Source organism: Myotis nattereri, assembly GCF_964212035.1.
Source record: "Myotis nattereri genome assembly, chromosome: 5".
Taxonomy (NCBI): Eukaryota; Metazoa; Chordata; class Mammalia; order Chiroptera; family Vespertilionidae; genus Myotis; species Myotis nattereri.
Window position 1 is genome coordinate 71,311,592 of NC_138080.1, and position 26,362 is coordinate 71,337,953.

The 26,362-nt window shown below is 41.9% G+C and overlaps 2 protein-coding genes across 3 annotated transcripts in view; one reads left to right on the plus strand and one right to left on the minus strand.

The window, feature by feature from the left end:
• Nucleotides 1–533: 533 nt before the first annotated feature.
• NUDT6 (nudix hydrolase 6) lies at nt 534–19,378 on the plus strand. 2 transcript variants are annotated; one of them, XM_081091175.1, is made up of 6 exons: nt 534–800; nt 2,403–2,466; nt 4,435–4,638; nt 8,854–8,909; nt 14,541–14,595; nt 18,715–19,378. In XM_081091175.1, the coding sequence occupies exons 5-6, from the start codon at nt 14,550–14,552 to the stop codon at nt 19,110–19,112; spliced, it is 444 nt and encodes a 147-aa protein (XP_080947301.1). In that variant the 5' UTR covers nt 534–800; nt 2,403–2,466; nt 4,435–4,638; nt 8,854–8,909; nt 14,541–14,549; the 3' UTR covers nt 19,113–19,378. The 2 variants fall into 2 exon arrangements, with proteins under 2 accessions (XP_080947301.1, XP_080947300.1); XM_081091174.1 differs by lacking the exon at nt 2,403–2,466 and having other exon boundaries at nt 540–800.
• FGF2 (fibroblast growth factor 2) overlaps nt 18,570–26,362 on the minus strand; it is a gene marked incomplete at its 5' end in the record, with an annotated part of 36,690 nt that continues 28,897 nt past the window's right edge. The window contains one exon of the mRNA XM_081091176.1: nt 18,570–19,751. Coding sequence (XP_080947302.1) covers nt 19,566–19,751 — 186 coding nt within the window. The 3' untranslated portion in view covers nt 18,570–19,565. The remainder of the gene's footprint in view (nt 19,752–26,362) is intronic.

Below are 26,362 nucleotides of genomic sequence, written 5' to 3' on the forward strand. Positions count from 1 at the left end.
AAGCAAGTGAAGCCGGCTCAACGTGCGCGCTTTACTGTGGGAAAAACTTCCGGGGCAGAAGTCAGCGAGGCTCCGCCCCCTCGCGCCGAAATTCCCAGAGTGAAGCGCAAAGGTGAGGCAGGGAAACCAACCGTCTTCAGAACCTGAGGGCTTTGAAGAGGTCGGAGAGACTTTTCTGTAAAGGAAAACGGATTAGGTGGATGGAAGCGTCCCTTAGATTGCACATTCCTGAAAGACAGGACTTTTTCGTAACCCATTCGTCTTCCCCATCCCTGAATATACGGTGCGTTGAATTAAACTATTGTGGGGAGGGGAACAGTGGAGGGAAAGTTTCTCCCCGTTTTCCTGGAGCCGGGCACACTCCTGAGAGGAGCAGGTGGACCGGACTTTGAGGTCTCCTGGGTACAGCGCTGCAAAGTGGTTAAGCCCAGCTCAACTCTGCGACGCGTGTGCGTCTCTCTTCTCGGGTTTACGGTAGCGCCTGGGCGGGGCGCTTTGGGGGCGAGGCGAGCGGCGCCTGGGCGGGGCGCTTTGCGGGCGAAGCGAGCGGCGCGCGTGGGCCGGCGCGGGGATGTGGCCTCTGCCGCGTGGGGGCTACCTGCGCGCGCTGCTGGCCGGGGCCCGAGGCGCCGAGCTCTCGGCTGCGCCCCGCAGGGCCTCGGGCGGCTTAAGTGGTGCGCGGGACTCCCCCGCCGAAGCCGGCTGGCTGCGGGGCGAAGTGGACCGATTCGGGGGCGTCTCGGTGCGGCTGGGCGCCCTGGATCGCCTGGACGCCGCCGCCTTCCAGAGGGGCCTCCATGGCAAGTTCCTCGGCCGAGGGTCCCGGGCTCCCCGGGTCGCGTCGAAGTCACCGGGACCCACACGCCTCCGCCTGTCGGGCACCGAGCCGGGAGGGCGCGCGTGATCCGTCCCGCCTCCCTGGTTCCCGGGCCCTTTGCTGGGAGGTCTCCGGGACGGTTGGGGAGGCAGTGGTGTCGGTCACAGGCTCTGCGATCAGCAGCCCGAGTTTCTGGCCCACCTTCTAGCGTGTGACCTTCACCTTCGGCAGGTCCCGTAAACCTCCATTTCCTCTTTGGTAAAACCGGGTCATGGCTGCGCCTGGGGTCGCTGAGGGTTAAGTTGGATCCAGAACAGGACGTGCTTCGGACGGTGGTTCGCGGTCTTGTCAGGATCGTCACTTTACTATTCACTGCCCTGCCGGGCGCTTTGCCCCGACTCTCGTACACGTGGTGGACAGTGAGTGGACCAGAGGTTCCCAGTGGTCATATTTGCACTCAAATCGGATCGGGGGCTGCGCCGTCAGCAACTAGCGTTTGCCTGTTGCTTCATGGAGGACAAAGCTTTTGCGATTAATCAGGGAGGGCGTGGGTGGCTCGTCTTCAGTGAGAAAACTCCCCATTCTCTTAACCTTGAGCGCAGTGATAAAGAGGAAAGTTTGAAAGGAGGAGCCTTGATTTGGTGAGCAGCCAGTTTTCCAAACGGCCCCGAGGCTCCTTGATATCAGATTGAAGGTAGACCATGGAAATGTGTTGTAATGTACCCCGGGAATCACAGAAGGATGCCTCAAGAAGTCGAATTAAAGAGTCACATGTATTGCAAGCCTGGGCTATGGAGGGGCCATTCCCCAAATCTCATAGTGATAAGATGGTGGCAACACCAGACTTATATAGGCAAAGATCACAAAGGTATTGATTACATCTCAAGGTTTGGAATGAGGGACCTGGTTTGCAAAAAAGCAGTTTACAGAAGCAGAAGCAGCATGTTAATTACAGGTTTGGGTCTCTAGATCACAGAGTTGCCAGGAACACATTATCTAGAGCCCTCGGGTCTGGAATGAGGAACCTGGTCAGACTTAAGCATGTGATCTAAATTACAGTTTTTGGGTCTCCGGGACACTGAGTCAACAGGGACACGTTAACTGGAGCCCTCTGACCTTGGGATAATCGTGCTGTCCTTCCCAGGCAAAGGAAGATGTGCTTTCTAAGACCAGTATGACCACAACCAATGGGATAATTTATATAATTCAGAAAATCAAAATAACTTTCCTATTGTTAAACAAAGCAAATAAGTACAGAAGCCAAACAGCGGGGTTAAAGTTAAACTATAGTTTCTACCTGAGATGATTGCTACCATACTTCAGATGCAGCCGGGGGAAGAGCCTCGCGCTAGCGGGAGCTCCAAATAATCTGTCCTGTTGAGCAATATAGCAAGTGAGCATCCATGTGGATATAATCGAGCTGCGTTTTTGCTTTTTGAGAATTTCTATAGGAGTTTATTTGAACCAAACAGACTCTGTCTGGGAGCAAGATCTCGAGTGCTCCTATTTCTTTCTTTAATCCTCTTTATTCCCAAACTACTTCTCGTTTTCTCTCCTGCTTGTGAATAATCGCCGACTCCAACAGTACCACCAGTAGAAGAGTCGATGTTCATTCCCTAGAAGGTGTACATATGTGTGGGCAGATACAGGTACGTACTGCACACACTGTCAATTGTCAGTGACGGAACAGGTGAAGCTCAGGTGCCCTCAGCAGGCGAAGCAGGAAGGGGGCTGGGTTTGGAGTCACACACCCAGGTTTCAAGTTCCAGGCTCTGCCACATGCTTCTGCAGGCATGTAGGCATTTCACCACAGAAAATATTAGCCCCGTAGGTTGCTTATGTGAATAATGTCAGCCCAAGTTACTGGATAGATGTGGTGATCAAAGATAAATTATATGAAATTTATAAACTCAGAAGTACCATATACTTTTTTAAAATATATTTTATTGATTTCTTACAGAGAGGAAGGGAGAGGGATAGAGAGTTAGAAACATCGATGAGAGAGAAACATTGATCAGCTGCCTCCTGCACATTCCCTACTGGGGATATGCCCGCAACCAAGGTACATGCCCTTGACCGGAATCGAACCTGGGACCCTTGAGTCCACAGGCCGATGCTCTATCCACTGAGCCAAACCAGTTAGGCAGTACCATATACTTTTTATTTTATTTTTTAATTAAATCTTTATTGTTCAGATTATTACATTTGTTCCTCTTTTTTTCCCCCATAACTCCACTCCTCCCAGTTCCCACCCCACCCTCCGCCCTCACTCCCCACCCACTGTCCTCATCCATAGGTGCACGATTTTTGTCCAGTAGTTTTTATTTTTAAAATAAATTCTATTGCACTTACTTTAAGTGCTAGACACTGTTTTAAGAACTTTACAAATATTAACTTACTTAATCCTCATAACAGCCGTGGGAGGTAGGTACAATATTATCTTCACTTTAAAGATGATGGTACTGAGGCACAGAGAGATTCTAACTTCCCGGGGCTCTGGAATCTATTCTTACTGCACTGAACTGCTTCCTAGAGCTACTGCTGGTCCTACTGTTATTGAGTAAAACAAAACTGAATAGCATTTCCTATAAAGAAAAACCAAAGTCACCTGAGGATCTTATGCACCCTGTGTGTGTCACTGTGTTAGCCGCACTGACTACAGAACTTCCTAGGCCTTGCATACTTTATTTAAAAACAGTTATATTTTATCATCTTGAAGTTTATAAATTAAAAAAATTAAATGACAAAAGAACTCTTAAAGAGTAAATAGAAGCCCATAATACTCGTTTATAAAGATTAAGACTTGTGACAGGCCTTCCAGTTGCCATGGCAACATGGGCCCGCCTGAGGCTCTGCTGCTGAGAATACAGAGGCCCACGGACCCTTTGGGAGGGAACTGATTTTCTGTTTTTTTTAATATATTTTATTGATTTTCCACAGAGAGGAAGGGAGAGAGAGAGTCAGAAACATCGATGAGAGAGAAACACAGATCAGCCGCCTCCCGCACACCTCCTACTGGGGATGTGCCCGCAACCCAGGTACATGCCCTTGACCGGAGTCGAACCCGGGACCTTTCAGTCCGCAGGCCGACGCTCTATCCACTGAGCCAAACCGGTTTCGGCGTAAGGGAACTGATCTTAATTTTTGTCATGTTGCTCCCCAGGTCCTACATTACTTGGAAATTTAAAAAAAAAAAAAAAGTAATGTTATTCTAAAAAAAAAAATTAAAACGTAGGTGTTAAAAGGAACATTAAAATGGCATTTTAAATCAGTTTTTTTGTTCATTCTACAACTATTGATCATCAATTATGTGCCAAGCATTGTCTCTGGTGATATGAATATAAAGGCCATCGCTGTACTGCCTATTCACAAGGAATTCGGTCTGGTGGGAGAATCACATAAACAAGGTCGTCATGATCATAAAACATGGTAGTTCCCGCGCTGCTGGTGTTACCAGGACATTTTGGAATCCCCACCCCCATCCCCCATAGCTAACTAGTAAGGGAAGTAGATGCTTAAAATGGCTTCCTGGAGGAGGTGACACCCTAAGATGGTTTGAATTTATTGCGTTCCTCTCACTGGCAACCACTGACACTATTTTATCTTCTCCATTTTAGCTGCCATACAGCAGTGGCGATCGGAAGGCAGAGCGGCGGTCTGGCTGCACGTGCCCATCCTGCAGAGCCGCTTCATTGCCCCGGCCGCCGCCCTGGGCTTCTGCTTTCACCACGCGGAAGCGGACTCATCCACGCTGACCCTGTGGCTGGGACAAGGGCCCAGCAGACTCCCAGGATATGCGACACATCAAGTGGGAGTTGCGGGTCAGTTTCTAACCCAAGATCGTCAGCATTAACTTTTTAAAGGTTCCCCCAATTTCTTACTTCGTGCAGCTTGAGCGATGGTGTATCCTGTGGAAAATTTTGTTGAAATGATTATCCTTGGGACTATTGCTAGTGCTTTGACTAGAGGAAGTCTGCCCTGTGAATCAGCACGTGGCAGCTCTGAGCACAAGCAAGTTCAGTGTTTAGTTTTCCACAGGATGCGTTTGAACATGTTTCACACCCGTGTGAACTTCACTACTCAAATAGTAACACTGAATGGGGACCAGGGAATAAATTCATTATGGTAAAACATATTAGTACTAATTATGTAAATTTATGATAACATAGGTTGAATTTAAGATAAAGCAAACCAGTTTTTTAATGGTTTGAACATTACTTCTTAAAGACATTTACATTTAGTGTGCCAAACAGTTGTTTAAAATAACATACTTTAAATATATTCTAGTATTTCAAAGTTACTGATTAGCTTCAGAGACAGACTTTTTATTTTTTTTGAGAGAGAGAGAAGAAGGAAGGGGGAGACAGAGAGAGAGAAACATCCATGTGAAAGAAACACATCGGTTGGTTGTCCTGGGACCCTTTGGCCCACAGGCCAGCACTTATCCATTGAGCCAAACCGGCTATGGCCAGCAACATAGTCTTGAGAAAAGTCTTGATTTAGGTTAAGACAGTTGGTTCTCAGATTGTGGTGTTCAGAATAATCACCTAGAAAACTTGTAAAACAGATGCTGGGAATGACTCCCAAGAATTTTTTTTAAGGTCTGGGGCCTGAAAATTTGCTTCTCTAATAAGTTCTCTGCTGCTGCTGTTCTCTTTGAGAATCAGTGTTAAGAACATTCCTAGATTTCCAGAAAAACTAAAATGGTAAAGAATCCTCAAGACCTAAAGTAAATGAAAGCAGTAATACATATTAATTGGTAATGTAATCAATAATAATAATTTTATTTGTCTTCATATAATTTACAAGAGGTTCTAAAGGTAGCTTGTACCTTTGACATCATTTAAAGGAGTTATTCAAGGATGTCCAATGTTTTCTCTGTCCATGGTCTCAAGCACAGGCACTCAGAAACTTTCCATCTGGTTCTGCTTCACAAGACTGCTTGAAAAATTTGATGATAGCCTTCATTAGGTGACTTCATTAGAAAGTCATACAAATGATTGTCCATTCATTGGTACAGACTAAGAGTTTCCACTTATTATTACAGAATTGGTACTATTTGCATAAAGAGTGTTCTACGAAGGACTTGTTTCTATCTACGTACTATATTTTATATTGGAGTTAAGATCTACCACAAGAACTTGGGGAATGAGATTCTAGAACCTGACAAAAATCTTGAATAAGTAGGATTTGAAGTGGCTATTGGGGATGGGGACGAGATAATGTAAGAATATGGTCTGGAAAGGTACGGAGTTTTTAGGTGAAGAGAAAATAGTTGACATTTGTTGCTATAAGCAACAACAGTGGGGGTGGCTGGTAGAGGGGATTAGGACCTCGAATATGCCACTTTGGGTCATTAGTATTTTAAGTTAAAGACAATGGAAAAACAGCAGATGTAGGAAGGGTTCTGTGCCACCTTTCTACCTAAAAGTAGACCATAAGTTTCTTGTATCAGGAGGAGGAGAGCATTCTATCACCGGAGGTGGGAGTTGACACTGAGAGGAGTCTGGACAAACACTGACATGACCTTTGTATTCTGTTAGTTTCCCCCAGATGCTTTCTAGCCCCTTTCCCATAATTTACCTCCCCTAGTCCAAACCCACAATTTATTTCTCTTTGTTAAAATGGTAACTACTTTTCTGGGGATTTTCTTTCTATGAAGTGCTCCACTCCTACTCCAGGCCACATAAAAATATTAATATCAAATAAAATGTATATTTTTCTCTATTAATCTGTTTTCTGTCAATTCCATTCAAAGGCCCCAGATCCAGAACCTAAGTGGATAGAGGAAAATTCTTTCATCCTTTCAGAGCCTTTAAACCCAATTGGCTTCTCTTCCGGAATGCTCTTCCCTAGGGCTTCATCTCGCTCTTTAGAGCTGAGTCTTCTGCTCAAATACCTCCTCAAAAAAACTCCTGGCCTTTCTGTCTAAAACAAGAGTCCTCGCCCTAGCCGGCTTAGCTCAGTGGATGGAGTATCAGCCTGCGGACTGAAGAGTCCCAGGTTCGATTCCGGCAAAGGGCACATGCCTGGGTTGCGGGCTCAATTCCCAGTAGGGGGTGTGTAGGAGTCAGCCAATCAATGATTCTCTCATCATTGATGTTTCTATCTCTCTTTCTCCCTTTCTCTCTGAAGTCAATAAAGAAATATATATTTTTTAAAAAGAGTCCTCTCTTATGTCAGTCCCATCATCCTGTGTCCCTTTATCTAGCTGTTTTCCTTTACAGGACTTATCAAAATCTGTGATTATATTATTTCATTTACTTAGTTTCCCCCACAATAACATAAACTCCATGAAGGCAGATATTTTATCTCTTGTTCACCACTGTCTCCTCAGGTTAAAGACAGTGTCTGGTATAAAGTCAGTGCACAGTAATTATTTCTTGAATGAGTGTTTGGATAGATCTTTAGATGGAAACCCTCTGAGAACACAGCTATAGTGTGGTGAAGGGGCTGTGTTGCCATGACAATGCCTGCTGCAAACCAGGCCCACTGGATGTCAGTCTTAGAGCAGCCTGAACGTGGACAGTCAAAATGTTGCCACTCATGAGGTTGTTGTGAGGAATACCTGAGATAATGCACAGAAAGCACTTGGCACAGTTCCTGACCAATGACAATAATATACTAAATAACCTGTTAAAGCTCTGAGCTCTTTAGATTTAACTTTTGTACTGTGGTCAGCAGGGGTCGCTCACATTATGCTTTAGCACTGTTCAGTTTGTCTTTGGAATATTTTGCTCATGTTTATAGTGAATTCATTGAGTAATCACAAATTATTAAAACTTAAGAGGAGGATTCCTTGGTCTTTCTTTGGCATCCTATCCTTTGTAAAGTCCAATTAAATTATAGTTTACGTTTTCTAATAGAAGCCAATATTAATATTAATTATATCTCAGTGGTTTTCCTTATTGCTTAAAAATACTAAAATATGTTTTCATTTCAGAGAAAATTGCTCTTCCTGTGTTCCACATACCTACCCCTTCTATATTTTATCTCCAGATAACATGTATCACTTTCTCATGTTCTATATAATTGACTTGTTTGCCATCTCCTCTTACACAGATATACACAAACACACACACACACCTTGTGAACCCCATTGAGGATAGGGAATTTTGTTTTGTTCACCATATCCCTATCACTCTCAGTCAGAAAAGTGCCTGACACATAATTGGAGCTCAATTCATATACTATATATAAAACCTATACATGATATATATAGAAACTCAGTTAATATTGAAAGACTGGATGGAAATATCAAAAATATCTTTTTAGTAATATCTTCTCACATTATGTAAATACAAATATTTTTAAATTATAGAATTTATAGGAACCTAATACAGATTAAAGTATCATAAAGACACAGGATGGCCCAAAGAGAAATAGAAAAAAATATTTTTGAGTCCTAACACCTAGCCAAATACTTAGCGTGCTGGGCCATGCATATCATGAATGAATAAATGAAAGGAATGGACTAGAACTTAAAACATATATAAAGCAAGTGTCCCTAAGCAATATACTGGTATGTTATAAAGCTGTGTACATACATGGTAAACAAATTTAGGTGGCTTCAGGAAGGTCTTGAACTAATATTGACATGTTTGAGATTTGGATCATTAGGGGCCACAACCCATGTTCTATACATAGTGATGTGAGGAATAAAAATGAGAATGGAAAAGTCAACTCATTAATTCAGTAAATATTTGTAAGCACTTAAAATTGTTTGGACACTAAATCAATACTACAAAAGGATAGAAATATTAATTTATTTAACTGTGTGCCCTCAGGAATAGACAATGTGGAGAAGCTCTGCAGATGATTATCCTACTAGGCAGCATAGCTAGAACTATCAAGAACCTGGGTAACCAAGCCACCAGCTTCTTGCTGGAGAGAGTACATCTTCATGGATGAGGTGGTATTGAATTAGGTCTGGAAGGTTGGGCAGGGTTTTAATGGCCACCGATAAGAGTGTGAGAGGAGTCTAAGATGAATGAAATTAATATTTTTCAATTATCTTTTATTTTTTCCCCCAATAGGAGCTGTATTTGATGAAAGTACTAGAAAAATATTGGTTGTCCAAGATCGAAATAAAGTAAGTTACTTCTGTTTATAAATTGCTTTCTAAATGTTCAGTTCTCACTAGAGAAAAATAAAATATAGAAATTTTTATATGCTCAAGGAATTACAGAAAGGTATTTTAAAAGTTATTCCTAAGCACTTATGGATCATTTGGCTATTCATTTAATCCATAAATGCTTATGCAGGCCTTGAAAAGTCGGGGTAACCTCACTATTGCCCACTATTATTTTATGGCTACTGGAAAATTATTAATGGCTGTATTTAATAGGGAAGACAATTCTCTTTCTAACAGACTATCAAGACATTCTTTCATTCATCCAATATTCATTAAGCTCCTACTCCGAACCAGGTGCTGAGCATGCAAAGATTAGTAAGACAATACCCCTGATGTCCTGCATCTCACTGTCCATTTGGGAAAGCAGTCATACAACAGATGGTAACAATTTACTTTGCCTTTAAAAAGTTGCTAAAGAATTATCAGAAGAGGTGATATTTAAGTTGTATCTTAAAGAATGAATAGGAGCTTACCAGGAAAAAAAAGCAGACTGAGATAATTAGAATTCTATACATAAGGGCACAGGGTTTGGAAAGGAGCTGACTTGATGTTTTAGTCCATTTAACCACTATAACAAAAATACCATAGGATGGGTGACTTAGACAGCAAATATTATTTCTCACTAGAGGCCCGGTGCACGAAATTCATGCACTCGGGGAGGGGAGGGTCCCTCAGCTCGGTCTGAGCCCTCTCACAGTCCAGAAGCCCTTGGGGGATGTCCTTAGTGCTACCACAGAGAGGGGAGAGGCTCCCACCATCGCCACTGCACTTACCAGCCATGAGCCCAGCTGAGCGGTGCTCCCCCTGTGGGAGTGTACTGACCACTAGGGGGCAGCTCCTGCATTGAGTGTCTGTCCCCTGGTAGTCAGTGCATGCCATAGTGACCAGTCATTCTGCCATTTGGTCGATTTGCATATTAGTCTTTTATTATATAGGATAGTTATGGATGTTGGGAGGCCAAGATCAAGGCGCCAGCAGAGTTGGTGTCTGATGAGGTCCTATCTCCTGGTTCATAGGTGTTTGTCTTCTCACTGTGTCCTCACATGGCAGAAGGGACACGGGAACTCTCTGGGATCTCTGTTATAAGGACACTATGCCCATTTACAAGGGCTCCGCTCTTATGACATCTCTCAGAGACTCCCCTTATAATGCCATCATCACATTGGGAATTAGGATTCACATATGAATTGGGTGGAGGTGGGGAGGACATAAACATTCAGTCCATTGCACACTGTGGAAAGAATAGCAAAAACTTCATTGTGGCCAGGAGTGTAGGCAGTGGAAAAATACGTGACCTAAGAGTTAGATTGGGAACAGAATATAAAAAGCCTTGTACGCAAAAATAAGAAGTCTATTCAACTAAAACCAACAAAGGTTTTTAAGAAACAAATGTTTTCATGCTCACTCAGGAGTATAAAGGTTAAAGAGAATAATTATTTTAATGCTTTCAGAGACTTCAGTAAATATCATGGACAAAGTCAAAAATTTTCCCCAGCATATATGTTTTTAAATTGTAAACAACTATTGGCAATGATAGCTGAAAGTATCACACATTTCTCAGAAATGCGATCTAAAAGCATTCTCATAGTTATAAGTAACTTTCAAAGTTTTAGTTAAGGCAGGTTCTCTGACTCAAACTAAGCTTTACCAACAGAAATTTATTGCGTACATAAAGTATTTTGTGCCTGGCCCTCAATAAGTCTCTTCCTCCCACTGCCTTACACGCCTGTTGATGGAACCTAAAAGGGAGTCCCCTGGCAAAGCAGAAACTGGTTAGCAGGATCCCAGCTCCAGCATCATTAGGCAGAGCAGAGGGTGAGTTTGGAGCTGAGAGACAATCATAGCATCCGCTTATTACAAATTCACGTTCCCAGGCCCCGATCCAACCTCCTGAATCAGAAACACTGGGAATGCTGCTCAGCAGTTCATGTTCACAAACCCAGGTGACTCGGGTGCATGGTCAAGTTTGAGAACTGCTACCCTAGCACACTGAGCTCCGACTCTTCATTTGCTGACTTGCAAACCTGCCAGTAATTGGTCCTCTAAGAGTGAGAAAGCAATGCTTTTCATATTCCTACTGTGCTTCTGCGCAGCTGGGACTGGCAGAGACTGGAGACAAATTTAGATTACTTAAGACTTTGGATTCTGTATGGGTTACATAGAAATGATACTCCTTTTTAGGGCTTCAGTTTTGTTGTTTTTGTTAATCCTCACCCAAGGATATATTTTTCCTGTTAATTTTGTGTGTGTGTGTGTGTGTGTGTGTGTGTGTGTGTGTGTGTGTGTGGAAGGGAGAGGGAGAGACAGAGAGAGAGAAAAATCGATGTGAGAGAGACACAGTGATTGCTTGCCTCCTGCACATGCCCCAACCAGGGCCGGGATTGAGCCTACAACCAAGGTATGTGCCTTGAACAGAATTGAACCTGAGACCCTTCAGTCTGAGGGCCAACATTCTAATCACAGAGCCAAACCAGCTAGGGCTTCAATTTTTTTTAAGCTATAAGCAGAGAACCATCTGAGAGCAACAAAAGATGAAAACTGAGTTTTCATGTAGAGTTCAGTGTTGTTATAAAACAATATAAAGTGTGATACTAAACCATATTTAATTTCTGTAATTATATTGTTAGGTGGAATTTAAGCATAAATAACAGCCATTAACCATAAACAACTAATTAGCATTCTTTCTGACATCTGAGACAGTTCTCCTTTTAGCACCTCCCTCTGCCCAGGCATTGCTGTCAAGGCATTCTTGCAGAGCAGAGTTTAACCCTCACCACAAACATATGCACACAGACACAAAGCTAAAGTGATACTTAAAATGGATTCTTTCTCCTTCCCTAACCATATAGTCCAATACTTCATCCGCCCCATGATTTTGAGAAATAAAAGGTCTAACAGTGGCTTGATCTGTAAACTGGGTGCTAAAAAAGCCAAGACCAGGGCAGGGACCTGTTCACTTACTCACTGGCATTCCCGAGTTCCTGTACTGACTACGTTGTCGGCTCTGTTCTGAACTCAAAGCAAACATTAGTGAACAAAGCAAAGTTCCTATGTCTGTAGCTTATATTCAAATGGGGAAGATGAGAATAATCAACAAGAGAATAATATATAAGGCAGTGATGTTAAGAAAAATACAGTGGTATGGGGAGAAAGAGAATGGGCTTGCTACATTGTGCATTAATTTCTGTACACCCGGCCCCCTAGCACTCAATAAATTTTTGTTCAATGGATAAACTTACTAAGAGATCTCTATGGCAGCTTCTATCTCATTGGTAAGGATAATACAATAGCTAATGTATTATCTAAGTACAGTGGCTCTGTGCCAGCTGGTATTGCTTAGTGGCTGAGCTTCGACCTATGAACCTGGAGGTCACAGTTCAAATTCACAAGCCCTGGAATGAATGTAACCCAAACAGTCCAAATTCTGGTTGGATTACATAGAATGTTCCAGTGAGGTCTGAAGAAAAGAGCAAAAGATAGAGAAAAAGGCAGAAAACAGTAGTTAAGGATTAGTGGGAAAATAGCTAAACAACTTTTAAAATTTATTGAAAGATGGATAGAATCAGAAGGCCTAGATTTTAACCAAGTTTACTACACTCTAGCTTTGTCACCTCAGGCAGGTTATTAAGTCTTTTTATGCCCTCAGTTTTATCACTTCCAAAATGGGAATAGTCCTTCATGGATTACTGTAAAGTTTAAATGTGTGTAATTCTTCTTTTTTTTTTTTTATTTATTGATTTTTGAGAGAGGGGTAGAGAGAGAAACCTCAGTCTGTTGTTTCACTTACGTATGCATTCATTGGTTGATTCTTGTGTGTGCCCTGACTGGAGATCGAACCTGAAACCTTGCTATATCAGGATGACGGTCTAACCAACTGAGCTACCTGGCCAGGGCTAAACGTATATAATTCTTATAAAAACATTTAGGTAATATATATTACCTAGTATTTGTTGTTGTTGTTATTATGTTGCTCAACCCAGTTAATGGGGAGTATTCTTTAATATTAAAAAAGGAGATATACTCATCTCTCCATAGATCAGATCTACATTAACCAGGTTTTCAAACCACCTGACAAAGGCCTCTCTACCTCCCACTTAGATTAACTGTAGGCTGAAGCTTTTTTGGAGATGGAGGAAGCTTTTTTCAAACATGCTCTTTAAAGCTAAATGGTGCCAGAAAACATAAAAAACTACTCACCAGCATAGAAATAAACTTAATTTTTCCATAGCTAAGGTTTATGAAATAAAGAAAATCAAATTTGTATGAGATGTTTTCAGTCCTTCTATCTAGTTCATATCTCCCCCTTCCAATAAGTTCATATCTCCAAATGTAATCAAGAATCAATCTCCAATTATTGTCATCAAGTCTAAGTTTAAAAAAAAATTGGCTTTTATTGTTTTGAGGAAGTATTTATATCTCTTGTTAGAAATAGAATTTATGGTGGTAAAGGCCCGTATCCTATTGGAGAGAAGATTGCAGCGTTTCCATATAAACATAGCTTCTGGAACCATTTCAGAATAGAACTCCCCGAAGACAGTGCATTAATGTAGACATCCTTAGAGATATCTTCCTACATTAATAAAACATAATATGCATTATAAATGAACCTCAAGTCTGAGCCAGACACAGAAGGGTGGAAAGCCTGAATTCTGAGCCCACATAATCAGCTGTCTGTGGAAACTCTGGGAATCATGCCACTGCTCTCCAACCTAGCATAGTTGGGAAATGACACACTTTAAGAAGCACCCGTCCAGGAAATGAGAGGGCCGCAAAGCACACCATAAAAAGGTCCATGAACTTGTTTTATGAATGAAGAGTAGAGGGTGTCTTGGCTCTAAGCTGTAGTGCCTTTATGAGTATGTCCTAATTTCTCATTCTTCAGCTTTGATCATGGTGATTGGGTAGGTGTAACAAACTTCTAACAGGAAAAAATATGTTAGCCATAAGCATATTGTCCCATGCCTTTTCATAATTATTTTTAATCAGTTTTCCCCATGTTTATCTCCATTCCAAGATCAGATCTTCCCACCCCCAAAGAAGGTGCACAAAAAACCCCACAAACTTAATCAGTTTTATTCACACTACCCATGAAATCATTAACACACAGGGCAAGAAAAATCATAAGGTTAATATATCTGATTAGACACACAATACAGAAAATAAATGTGAAATTAAAAGTAGTGTACTTCAGTGATTACATTTTTACTGTATTTTCTACTTATTTATAGCAGCATCTGTAAGATTCCTCTATTTGTTAATAGTTAACTAGCAGCAAATTTTTTAAAATTACACTAATTCAGTAGATGTTTCCCTTCACTGTTTTATTCATACAGAATTTATCACATTAACCAAACAAAACCACTTCTATTTCCCAAAGAAAACAGTGGGAAAATAATTCATAAGTTACCAGTCCCCCCAAAAAAGAAGAAAAAGAGTAATGAGGAAGGAAACTGGAAAAATTTACATGCAATTACCAAAAAATAAACTCTCAACCACCTTGACCAATATGGGTAAATATTGTGGGTCACCATATATGTGTGTTAGTGAATAAAAGCTGTGTTGATGTTATTTTCTGACTTTACACTGCAGTTGAAAAACATGTGGAAGTTCCCAGGAGGCCTTTCGGAGCCTGGAGAAGATATCGGTGTGTATCTTACATATTTTCAATTGGCCTGAAAATGTGAAGGAAATTCATGTTTTACTTTTTTTGCTGTATAGTTAAGAATAAGATTTTAAATTTTCTAACTGGTTTAGACTAAGAAAATTTTAGAGAGGTTACTTCAGGGCGGATATAAAATTAGCAGCAAAACATGCATACTCCATTAGTCTAAAAAATGCCATCAGGAGGACACACCTGTTTTTCCCTTTAGGGCTGCTTCTAGAGTGATTGTTTGAAAGTGAGAAGCTATGGATATGCATCAGTAAAGTTTAGCATTGAGGGCTATTTGGGATATGACTAAAATTGTTGGAATTAAACTATGAGAAAACACAAATTCTTGACTCTGTCATCACACAAGGATGAATAGTAACTTTTACATGAACTTTAAAACAAGTATTATAAAGTCATTTATAGAACCATGGTGATGTAATTCTTCTATTTTTGAAAAATTTATCTACTAATTATTGTGACTAGTCAGAAGCCAAAGCAGAGTAAAATATCTCATAGAGAAGATCTCACATGAGAGACAGATCTCCGTAAAACAAGCTCCTGAGCTTAATATGGGAGACAGGGGAATCTGAAAAAAGCTAAGAATTCTCAGTGTCACTGATTGTATAGGACATAAATGAAAGAATAGAAACTGAGTTTTCCTACCTATTCCTCCTTACCCCGCTGGTCAAATACAGCCCCTGTCATAATAAATCAATAGATAACTCATGTGGATACCAGTACTGTTTCTCCACAACTTTCCCCTCAAGATTGCATGTCCCTGTTCTCTTTAGTCAACATTTATGTGAACACAATTTCCTAAATAATCCTTGGATATTTTATATAGAAATGTATATATTCCTGAAACTTAATTTATAAAAATGTTACACAGATTAAAATGCTCTATATATAGTATACAGCCAACTCTTAACAACTAGTAAGTACATTTACTACATTCAAATAAATTCATAGCAAATTCTGGATTTTAGATACTTATTGACCCAGATTCTGGTGGGTCTTCTGTGGAAATAAAAGGGAATTTGGTAGTGGTGTGAGTGCTGGGAGGTAAAGCCATTTATCCTCGAACACCTAATTATCTTCCACTTTCCTTATGTGATGTATAAGAGCATGTGAATTAGTTAAGCTTATGTTACATCCTCACCCAACCCATACTGGGCAGGAAGCTGTCTGCAGGAGGTTTGGGTAGCTTCCTCGCCAATGAACTGGAGTTCATTTTTATGGATCTTCAGAATTTCAGATAGACTTATATTTAAATATACACGAAGAAACACATTTCCAAGACAAATAGTTAGGTTTAAGTGTACTCCAGAACCCTTCAAGTCCAAGTAGTTAAGAATTTACTACTTTTCATGTATTTGTGGTTGACACAACAATCCACCTACCCAGAAATCATAGATACACCTCAACCGTGTGGAATGAAGGAAAAAGCAGCAGTTGTCATTCACCATACTTTCTAGTATAAATTAAAGCTTTGCCTTAGATTGATAAAACCCTGAAAGCAGCTGGAAATGGTAACTGACAGAGTCCTGAACGACTATGTCTATCCAAAGGCATTTCTGTTCTGTAATACAATACAATACAATAATAGATATTTTTAATGATGAAGCCAAATCATCCAAGAATTATTTATTTTCTTTAAACCCTATATTTAGGAACATAATCTATTTTAGGAATACTGCCATCACCAACGTGCAAGCATTCATACTGGCTCATAAGTAGTAAACACTGGTTAACTGGGAAACACATCTGTTTGCAAACCTTCATTCTGTGTTACTAGGTAAATGAAGCACTATTGTCTGTAGTGTCTAAAAAGAATCAAGAGGAGCATATACAAAATGGAATGCAATCCATTTAATATAGGGCTTTAATATACTACCCTAGGAGTACAAAGGTTAAAAATAGAGGCATTGCCTTCCTAAAAAACCCCGTTATCCCTGCCAGGGACAACCCCCTGCATAGCCTGAGGACTGCACCAGTCGCTGGTCTGGGTTCATCTGTGGCCCAGAGTCAGAGTGAATCACTAGGAAAGCCCACATTCTGCACAATTTTTCTATGATTTTATTTTATTTCCATCTAATCCTTCATTAAATATCACAAAATAGAAATAACAAATATAAACTCCATCTCACTATTGTTCTACAACTAAACAAAATGCTATGACGTATTTAAACATACCTCTCAATCAGCAAAAATACGGTAAAAACATAACCCTCTTGGTTTTTCCTATGTTCTTCAAACTTGTAACACAGTAAATGGTATTTCAGTTTAGCTTACAGTACTTTAGAATAACAAAGGCCCAACAGAGAAAAGCACTTTATCCAAATAAAAATTCAGATTCATGGCAAGATCTTTGGAGAAGAGATTTCCATCTGGGGGCAGAAGGGCTCTCTCATACCCTGGACACAGAAGCACCTACTTGCCCACTCGGTTTTCGTCTAGCCACTGCTCCGCTGATTCAAGTTAAACTGATCAGACTACCCAGGCACTCTGCTTTGGGGTCCACCGCACCAGTGACTGCTGAACAGGGCTGACTCCCCAACTGTCCCCATCTGTGATCCGTGACATGGAAACAGGCTAGATGGGAACTGAAGGCCCAAATCTTGACTAGTGATACTGAGAACTAGACAGGACCCCCATGTTTAGTTTTCAAAGTGTTTAAAGAACACTTAACCGATAGTTAAGTGATACCAGCCAATGACATGTAAAAGCTAAGACTAGTGCCACAGTCTTTAATAGATTTAATAACAAATATGGATTCTATACCAGACTGAAAATTATTTTTCTTAGTAAGGAAATTTTTCCCTTTTTAGCATAAATTCTTATACATTTTTAATTTAAAAATATAATTTCTAGCCCTGTGCAACCTGTGGCAAATTTCAATTATAAGGGGAGTAGGCATGTAATTAAAAAATGGCAGACCGATGGCTTACATTTCAGAGCACCTTGCTCCTCCTGCACACACTTCCAGAGCCATTTCTTAGGGAGCATCCATGGCAGAGCGCATGGACTTGGAGACAGTCTCCTTGCCCTCTTCTTCCTTGCCTGTTCTTCACCAGTAAGACCAGCAAGACTACTAACAAGGCAAATATAATTTACTGCTTGACAAACAAGAAAAGGCGGGTACTAAAGGGCATTTGAACAAAAAGCTATGCAACTATGATAATTCCCGGCAAACTGGATGAGGAAGGCAGCTATTTTCAGGGCTTCTTGTGCCTCTTTGGGAGATAATGGCAGCATCACAGAATTAGAAGAAGCCATTGGGGGATCATCTGGATAGTTAGAAAAAGCAGCCACCAGCATATGTTAATGGCAGTGAAAATCCTGCCCCATAATTTTGTGTGTTATCAGAAGGTCACCCTTCTAAAATGTGGAAACCTTGTTGTATTACAAAGTTCTGTGTACTGCAAGTTTTTAAAAACCTCTGATGGAGTGACTGCAGCATCTGGGTGTTGGAGGAATGAATCTAAATTCTTTGGAATCTCAGCAAACAAAGGAGCTGCCCAAAATCCCAATTGGGATTCTCCGGACTGGATAATTAGTGGAGAACAACAAAAAGATTGCAAAGGCATCCTCCTGAGATTTGGAGGCCTGACTGTCCTCCACACCTGCCCCCGATCACCAGGAGAGGTCTGAGTCCCTCCGCAGTCTCCGCACTCTGCAGCCCTACACGTTCATAAGGAGGGATCACTTTTCTCCACACCGACATTTATAAATTCAGGCAGTATGGGCGGATGGTCAGGAACAGGTAACGACGAAGAAACATGTAGGAACAGTAACCGCAGCTTTGCAACCTATGTTTTCACCTTTTGAGAAATAGAGCAGGAAGAAGTTAAAAATATGTGACCCCAAAAACATCAGGTGGATAGGCCCCCCCAGTAGCAGCCAAAGAAATATTCACTATTTTAAAAGCTTCTTAGGTGTACAGTGGTAAGAAAATACTTTGGTATTTCAGGGTGTCAGAGTTTTTATTGAAAACTTCACTTTCTTAAAGTTTTGCTTCTGAACCTTTAGATAAAGTTCTCTAACTGAAAATCCTTGACGATTACCTTCTGAAAATGTGATTCTTATTGATTTGTACATCTTTTCTTCACGCAGGAGACACAGCAGTTCGAGAAGTTTTTGAAGAAACTGGTATACGATCAGAATTCAGGTCCCTCCTGAGCATTCGGCAGCAGCACAGCCACCCCGGGGCTTTCGGGAAGTCGGACATGTACATCATCTGCCGCCTGAAGCCGCGCTCCTTCACCATCGAGCTGTGCCCGCACGAGTGCCTGCGGTGTGAGTGGATGGACCTCACCGAGCTGGCCAAGGCCGCCAACGCCACGCCCGTCACCAGCAGGGCCGCGCGGCTGCTCCTGTACGGGCACAGGGAAGGCTTCGAGAAGATTGACCTGACCATGGACCAGCTCCCAGCTGTTTACACCGGCTTGTTCTACAAACTCTATCACAGGGAACTGCCAGACAGTTACAAAATGATGACGGGAGTGGACTAAGTCATATTTACATGTGCAAAAATTTTTAGTAAATTGTACATGTAGATTAATGTGTGCCATATTCTAAGAATGGTGCACATTTTGGGTTAACTAAATCTCTGACTTTAATTTTCTAATGTGTATGATTTCCATGAAGAAAATTTGCAAGTGCACACATTTTTAAAGCCTCTTTTCGAATGGAGTGAATGTATGGAAAGATTGTAGCTCTAAGTAAGCGTCACTGGATAAAAGCAAATGCTATATAAAAGGTGGAAATTTATACATTTTCCAGGAATTCTTGTTGTTTTCTTTACTAAGGCAATGGTTAAATACTTTACTATCAGATCAAAGGTTATCTGACCAGTTATCCAAACTGAGCAGATAGCTGCACACATTTTCTTTTCTTCTCGTTAACAAATTTCTAAAATATACCTCTTCCTTCATGTGAAACGAGATCAGATGGTGCCCTTAAGATCAGCTCTTAGCAGACATGGGAAGAAAAAGTATGGCTTTCTGGCCAGGTCCTGTTTTGGGTCCAAGTTTATACTGCCCGTTCCGCTTCAGTGCCACATACCAACTGGAGTACTTCCTTGACCGGTAAGTGTTGTAGTTATTGGATTCCAACCGTTCAAAAAAGAAACACTCATCCGTAACACATTTCTGAAAAATAAAGGAAGAGTAAGTAGTTGTTATTGTTGCTATTATTATTTTACTCTGCATATTAAATGTTTTGACAATTCACTGCCCAATCTGCTCAACCAGCAGCAGTGCTGTTGGGTTCAGCGGGACAGTCAAACCAGCCAGACTCGGCAGGCCAGGCTCTGACACAGCCCAGACCCGCAGAAGGATGCAGGAGGGCCTCCAGCTAATCTCTCCGATGGAGGCAGCCACAGGCCCTCTCTGCAACCCCCCATGGGCAGGAATGTGTTAGGCAGCAAGGGCACACAGGTAGTGTAGGAACCACACTGGCTCGGAATTTAAGTACCCCACACACATAGCTTTCAGGGCTCTCCACAAAGAGGGGTACACCCAGTACCAAACCTCCCCCCTACACCTGGGGAAACCCAAAGCTATGGCTTCCAGTAGGGGTTTATGGTCCAGCCATGCTCATCCAATCCAGAGGCAGGTTACCAACTGGGTCGTGTTGACTTATCAGGGTTCTCGTGAAACAGTGCTGGACAGGTAACTTTCCCATAGGCAAGAAAAAGTTCCTTAAATTATATTTTTCCCAGTAGCTAATATTGTTTCAACGGCATAAAAGAATAGTTTATTGCACAGGAAATAGTGAATGTATATATCGCCCCCAAATTGTATTGAAACATATATGATTGGCATTCTCAAAACACTGAGAGATAATGAGGAACAAGTAATGGAGAACATACTCCTTTCTGGCAGTTTCTTGTGGGAGGGGGAACTACTCTGCCTTTTGACTTCAATCCAACTATTTATCGAGGGGAGAAAATAGCCAGCTAAACAAATAGTTAGATCTGGTGATACGATTCCAAGTCATCAAGTCTGATAGGCTGCCACATGATTTCAGGTAAATGTTCAAAAATCAACTTCACACCCTGGCCAACGAGGCTCAGTTGATTGAGCATCAATCCTACGCATCAAAAGGTTGCTGGTTAGTTAGATTCCCGGTCGGGGCACATGCCAGGGTTGTGGGCTCCATCCCTGTTAGGGGTTGTGCAGGAGGCAGCCGTTCGAGGTTGTGCTCTCACATTGACGTTTCTCTCCATCTCCCTTACTCTCTCTCTAAAAATCAAACTATTTTAAAAACTCAATTTCACATGGTAGCAATGATGATACATACTGACCTCTGGGTGGAAGTGGGGAGAATCAACAAATGATTTGCTCACTTAAAGGGAAGTAAGGAAAAATAATTTATTTTTTATATTTCAATTATAGGTAGATGAATAAAATCATAAAGAAAGGCATATACTTTTACACCTATTTCTATCTCCACATATAAATACAGCATGCGCACAAGCCCATGGCTTTGCATTAATGAGTGCACCAGGTTGCCACTTCTGTCTGGATACTCAAATCTAGGAAACTTCAGGACTGGGAAAACCCACGTTCAAAAGACTTGAATCTTTTCCCAGATTCTTTGGTTCCAAGATCAACTGAGCAATGGCACAAACTGACAGGAGAGAAAAAATCATAAATCAATAAGCAAAACAATGAAAAGAGCTGGTGTAATAACCAAAGTGAAAGGTTCTGAGAGAGACCTAACAGAGAACGCATACATCTCAGGCGGTTAAAGTGAGGGTGGGTTGCAGGTCCTGTCGGCGGCTTGCAGCAGTGAGAATTTTATTGGATGCTTACTTGGCTTTTGCTCATTAAACTTTTTAAAACTGAAAAGCAAAATCATCCAGGTTTTTTTGCAACAAGTTAGTAAAGCAACGTAAGTCTTTCTGATACAAATAAAACCCAGGAAGCCTTGCAGAGGAGCCAGCTCCGTCACAGCCAGGGCTGCGGCTGGGGAAGGCCCGGTGGTGGTAGCAGGGAACCCTGCAGTCATGTGGGGCATCCACAGCCCACACCTCCACTCTGCCCCTGGTGAAATGCCTTCCGCTTCTTGTGATGACTGATGTTAACCTGTGTTCCTTTGTCATTTTTCAGCACCACTGATAAAAAACCTCCCTCTTTCCCAATTCTAGGTTTGAGACCAGGAGTGGAAGTGAAAGGAAGTAAAGAGTGAAAGGAAAAGTCATACCGATCATAAAGATAACAGGGAAGGTTGTTATGGAGTGACACAGGCTAACTCCTCAGTCGTCAGGACACTGATACGCTCATTTGGGGTGTTCTGTCACCTTCCAGGGCGCCCCACCTTGCTGTTGGCACTCCTTAAAATGGTTGGCCTACGGGGATGGGTGCCATGCCAATAATATTTGCCTTCTCTGCCAGTTCCTACTATTTCAGAGAAGAGAAACAGTACCAGGGATTAAGTGGGCACTACATCATGGAACCCACAAACTGTTTCCACAGAGGCTACTTGTACCTTTACAAAAACAGCGCGGGCGGAAGGAAAGCTGGCTTCTGTGCCAAACGTCCAGGCACGTACGTTTACTAAACAACTGCTACGCACTTGAAAACAAACTGCGGTGCTTTTTCAAATGGGTCGTAGGGCAAAATTTGGCTCTCAGGAAAAGCAGGGGTTTCACATGACCATATAAGTACAATTTCAATTCTCTCCTTTCTCAGTTTACAAATCTTCGGTGACTGTGACCTCAATGTTTCTATTAAAAATTGATGCAATAGAAGTTCCCCTAACCTTTATAAACATGTTTACAGAGCTTTTTTCCTGCTCCCAGTGTTCAACTTCTCACCACTTCAAACCTCAGAGAAAGGGGGGTCCTCTGGAGGAATGACGTCACAGAGGACGTGACTAAGTAGCCACTTCTCACACCTTTTCATCAAGTCAAATTTTCCTTTATTTTGGTTTATTTTAATTTAAAAATAATGTTAAGATATAGAAAGCACACGGTTCCAATAATACATGCATTTATTTAACGTGTGTTTTTGTCTTCTAGGCACTGGGATTGGTGAGTGAACAAACTCACTGAGGACCATGCCTTTGTGCCACTCCAGTCTAGCAGGTGGAGGCACCAAATAAGCAATGAACGTCAGTGAGGGACTTGCGTGCCAGATTAGAATGAATCCTGTGGAAGGAGTAAAAGCGAGAACGAGAGGGGGCGGGAGTGGGACGGTTGCAACACTAAATAGCACAGTCACAGGAGGCTCCCCTGGGAAAGTGGCATTTGAGCAAATGCTGGGAGGTGAAGGAGTTAACCATCCAGACATGAGAGCAGGGCATTTCGAGCACAGAGAGGGGACAGCCAGCGCCAGCTGGAGCAGGATCAGGCCTGCAGCGTGTGAGGGGCTGCAAGGAAGCCCGGGTGCATGAAGGGAGGGGAGGCGGACATGAGGTCAGAGAGGAAACGAGATAGGAGATTAGAAGCTATTGTAAATACTCTGGGAAAATGGGAAACCACTGTAGGCTTTTGAGCAGCAAAGTGGCATGACCTGACATTCTCCCAGGGTTACTCTGGCTGCCAAGACCACGCTGGGCAAAGGCCGATGCCGGGGCACCTGTATGAGGTGGGCTGAGTATCACAGGCAGAGGGAGTGGAGACTCAGACCGCAGTGGTGGCCATAGGGATGGTAAGAAGCTGTCTGCGTGTCAGATGAGAAAATCCCAAAACATTTATGTAGATTCCTCCTCCAAGGAGATGGCGCATAACCCTGCACCCTTCAGTGTGGGCCGTGTACAGTGACTTCCCTCCAAAGAAGAGAGTGTGGTAGTGGGGGGACGATCACTCCACAGTGCTCCCTGCCCTCGCCCTCCCTGTGCCTCAGGAGTCTCGCCTGCTGCTACATATTAGATTTGAACCTTCTGGTCATTTCCCCATGCTCTGTTTTTGGATTGTTTGTTCTTTTACAGTACTTTGATTTTGCAGTTTTGGCTTAGGAGGGAGTTTGCGCAACATGAATCCAAAAATGCTTGTGCTTACACCACTTCTGATAATTAAAAACAGAGACGATGTAAGTATTAATACCGACTATTTCAGAACAAACTCAAACACACAAACTGTGAAAAGTTAAAAGGAAATTTTATCTTAATCTTGTAAAAAATAAAAATATATATGTTGTATAACATTTTATAAGATTGGTTTCTAAAAGAAGCAATAATTCTTATTAGGCAGTAACCTTTGCATTTAATTGTACTTTCTCTCTTAAATGATATACATTCCTCCTTAATTGTTGCATTTTTCTGACAATTTTGATCAGTATATATTGTCAATCTAGATAAGGGAGCCCTCAAAAAGCTAGTTTCCCTGCTTTGCATGTAGGCTTCATAGTGAAGGCCCCTCAAGTAAGCAAGTTATTCTACAGGCAGGTAAAAAAAAAAACGTATTTTACTTTTACAGTGATTAATCGTATATCCTCAGAGAATATAAATGATTTCTCATATTTCACTATTATGGATCAACACAGGTCACACATACTCGAATACTTACTGAAATGTCTTGTTTGGTTAGCAGTCTCTCACACTTTACAGAAAACAATGTCGGACTTCCTAGCAGATAAAGACCAGGCAGATTGTTTCAGTTCAATGCTAACATTGAGGTTGCTCGGTGATTTAAACTTAAAACTACAATTGCCTCACTATATGCAATTTTTTTAAAAAAATCTACTACAATTTTGTGAACACTTAAGAAATCATAAATCCTAATATTTGTTCTGGACTTCTGTTGCTCATAGCAACAGAATTTCTCCTGCTATGGAATGGAATAAGGAGTCTGTTGTGGATTAAAGACTACTCCATGTCTGCCTCCAAATATAGGCTTTGGCAGTTAAATATAGTTACTCTTTGAACTTTTGTATTTTCTAGCTTTGAAGGGGGATGGGGGAGAGACCCTTAAGAAATGTTTGCAAACAGTGAGAAATCCTTATCCTGAATGCATTCATACCATTAATACATGAAGGTGTTGGAGGAAAAAAATGGTACACAACTTAGTAATTTTTCATGCACTCAACTGGTGGCGACCTACCTGACGTGACTTAGAAACCAAATGTTTTATGTAGCCAGAGTGCTCTCTTTTTGAGGGGAACTGGCATATTTTATAAATCTCTGCGGGATCCCACACAGGGATGAGCCCTGAACACAGCAGGCGGAATGGGGCCGGGTAGTTGAAGAGCAGGAAGAACCATGCCTTTGTCAAGTGCAAGTTCATAACTGCAGTTTCTCAGTTCAAGAAGCCACTGCACGCCCAGGGGGTGCTTCTGGTCACAACACAGGACTGACACCAACAGCAGCGACTGCTGACAGCTCCACGCCTCTGGGTCTGACTCCGCCCCTTACTGAGCCACCACCAGCACCGCCTTGGTTTGAGGTGTGTGCTTACTTTCTCATCCGAAGATTGACACAGCCCACCCAGCCTGACACGAAGGAGACAGGATTGCCGCTGAACAGGCATGGCAGCCGGCCACCCAAATGGAGTGGTCAGATTAGCGATTAACCGTGAACTTGCCAAGTATAGATCCTAAAATGGAAGCTGGAACCATGATGCCTTCCTGAGAGGAAACCGATAAATTCTGAATTTCCCATTTATGTAGAACAGCTGCAGCTTTGTCTCTACAGAGGAGTGTGTGGTAAATCCCTAAGCATTGCTAAATTCACTCTTACTGCTGTGTCGGGAAGAATTAACACACATCCAAGGAGACAGAAACACATTTCAGAGGAAATAAAAGACCGTGACCTTAATCTTGTAGAAGGTCCTGGTTAGCTAAGGAAGAAAGGAGGAAATTTCTTTTAGAGCACTTTATGCTTCCGGTGGTACGGAATCAACAGTTTTGGAAGCTTAATGCCTATTTACCAAGAAAAGAGATCAGAATTCCCTGAATTCTAACTTGTAGAGAATTCTGGAAGAATGAGAGACGGTTCCATTTTTAGGTCCCTGGTCTTAAATGCATCTCTTCTTCTAAGGACCCCCGTAGTTTCAGAGATGCCCTTGAAAGCAGAGTGGCTTCTGTTTTCATCTCTTTTGACAACATGGAGCCTTTTATCATTACAAACATACCCACTCCAGACTGTTCTCCAGATAAACAAGCCCTTCAATGGCCACCTTACAGGGCAGCCATCATTATCAAGTTACTGGGTCTTAATCTTAATGAGTAGAAAACCACAGGGTAACACTCTCAAATCTCTCCCTGAGCCAGATCAAGACAGTCCTAGAAAAGGCTAGAGCTTTAAAAGCATTTGACTAGGGTCATCCATAGTTAGTTATGACATAGCCAGTGTGTACACCTCCTTCTTTCCACCATCTTCACTGTCTGACAGGAGCCAAACCAACACTGTTGTAAAAGCCACAGTGATTCACACCATGTATGACTTGTCACATCTGGAGGTGAGAAGACTAGGGTTAAACCCCTCTTCCTCCCCCTACAAGATCAAGGGCATCTAAAATTACCTGCTGCTTCACTGTCCTGGAAATATTTAAAATGCTACTTTGGTTGCATCCCAAAGTATTACATCACCCCTTGAGTTGACAACAGACTGGTAGAAAAAAAGACAAGAACAGTGGAAAAAGTGAATGTCCCAAGCAAGCAGTCCATCTTTTAGAGCTATTTTTCACCTACAAACGTCATCCATTCCCCTGATTCCACTACCACCTTGATGCTGATGACACCAAAGCCGTATGTCAACACCGACCTCTAAGCTCCAGACCCATACATCCAACCATGCAGTGAACATCCTCACCGGG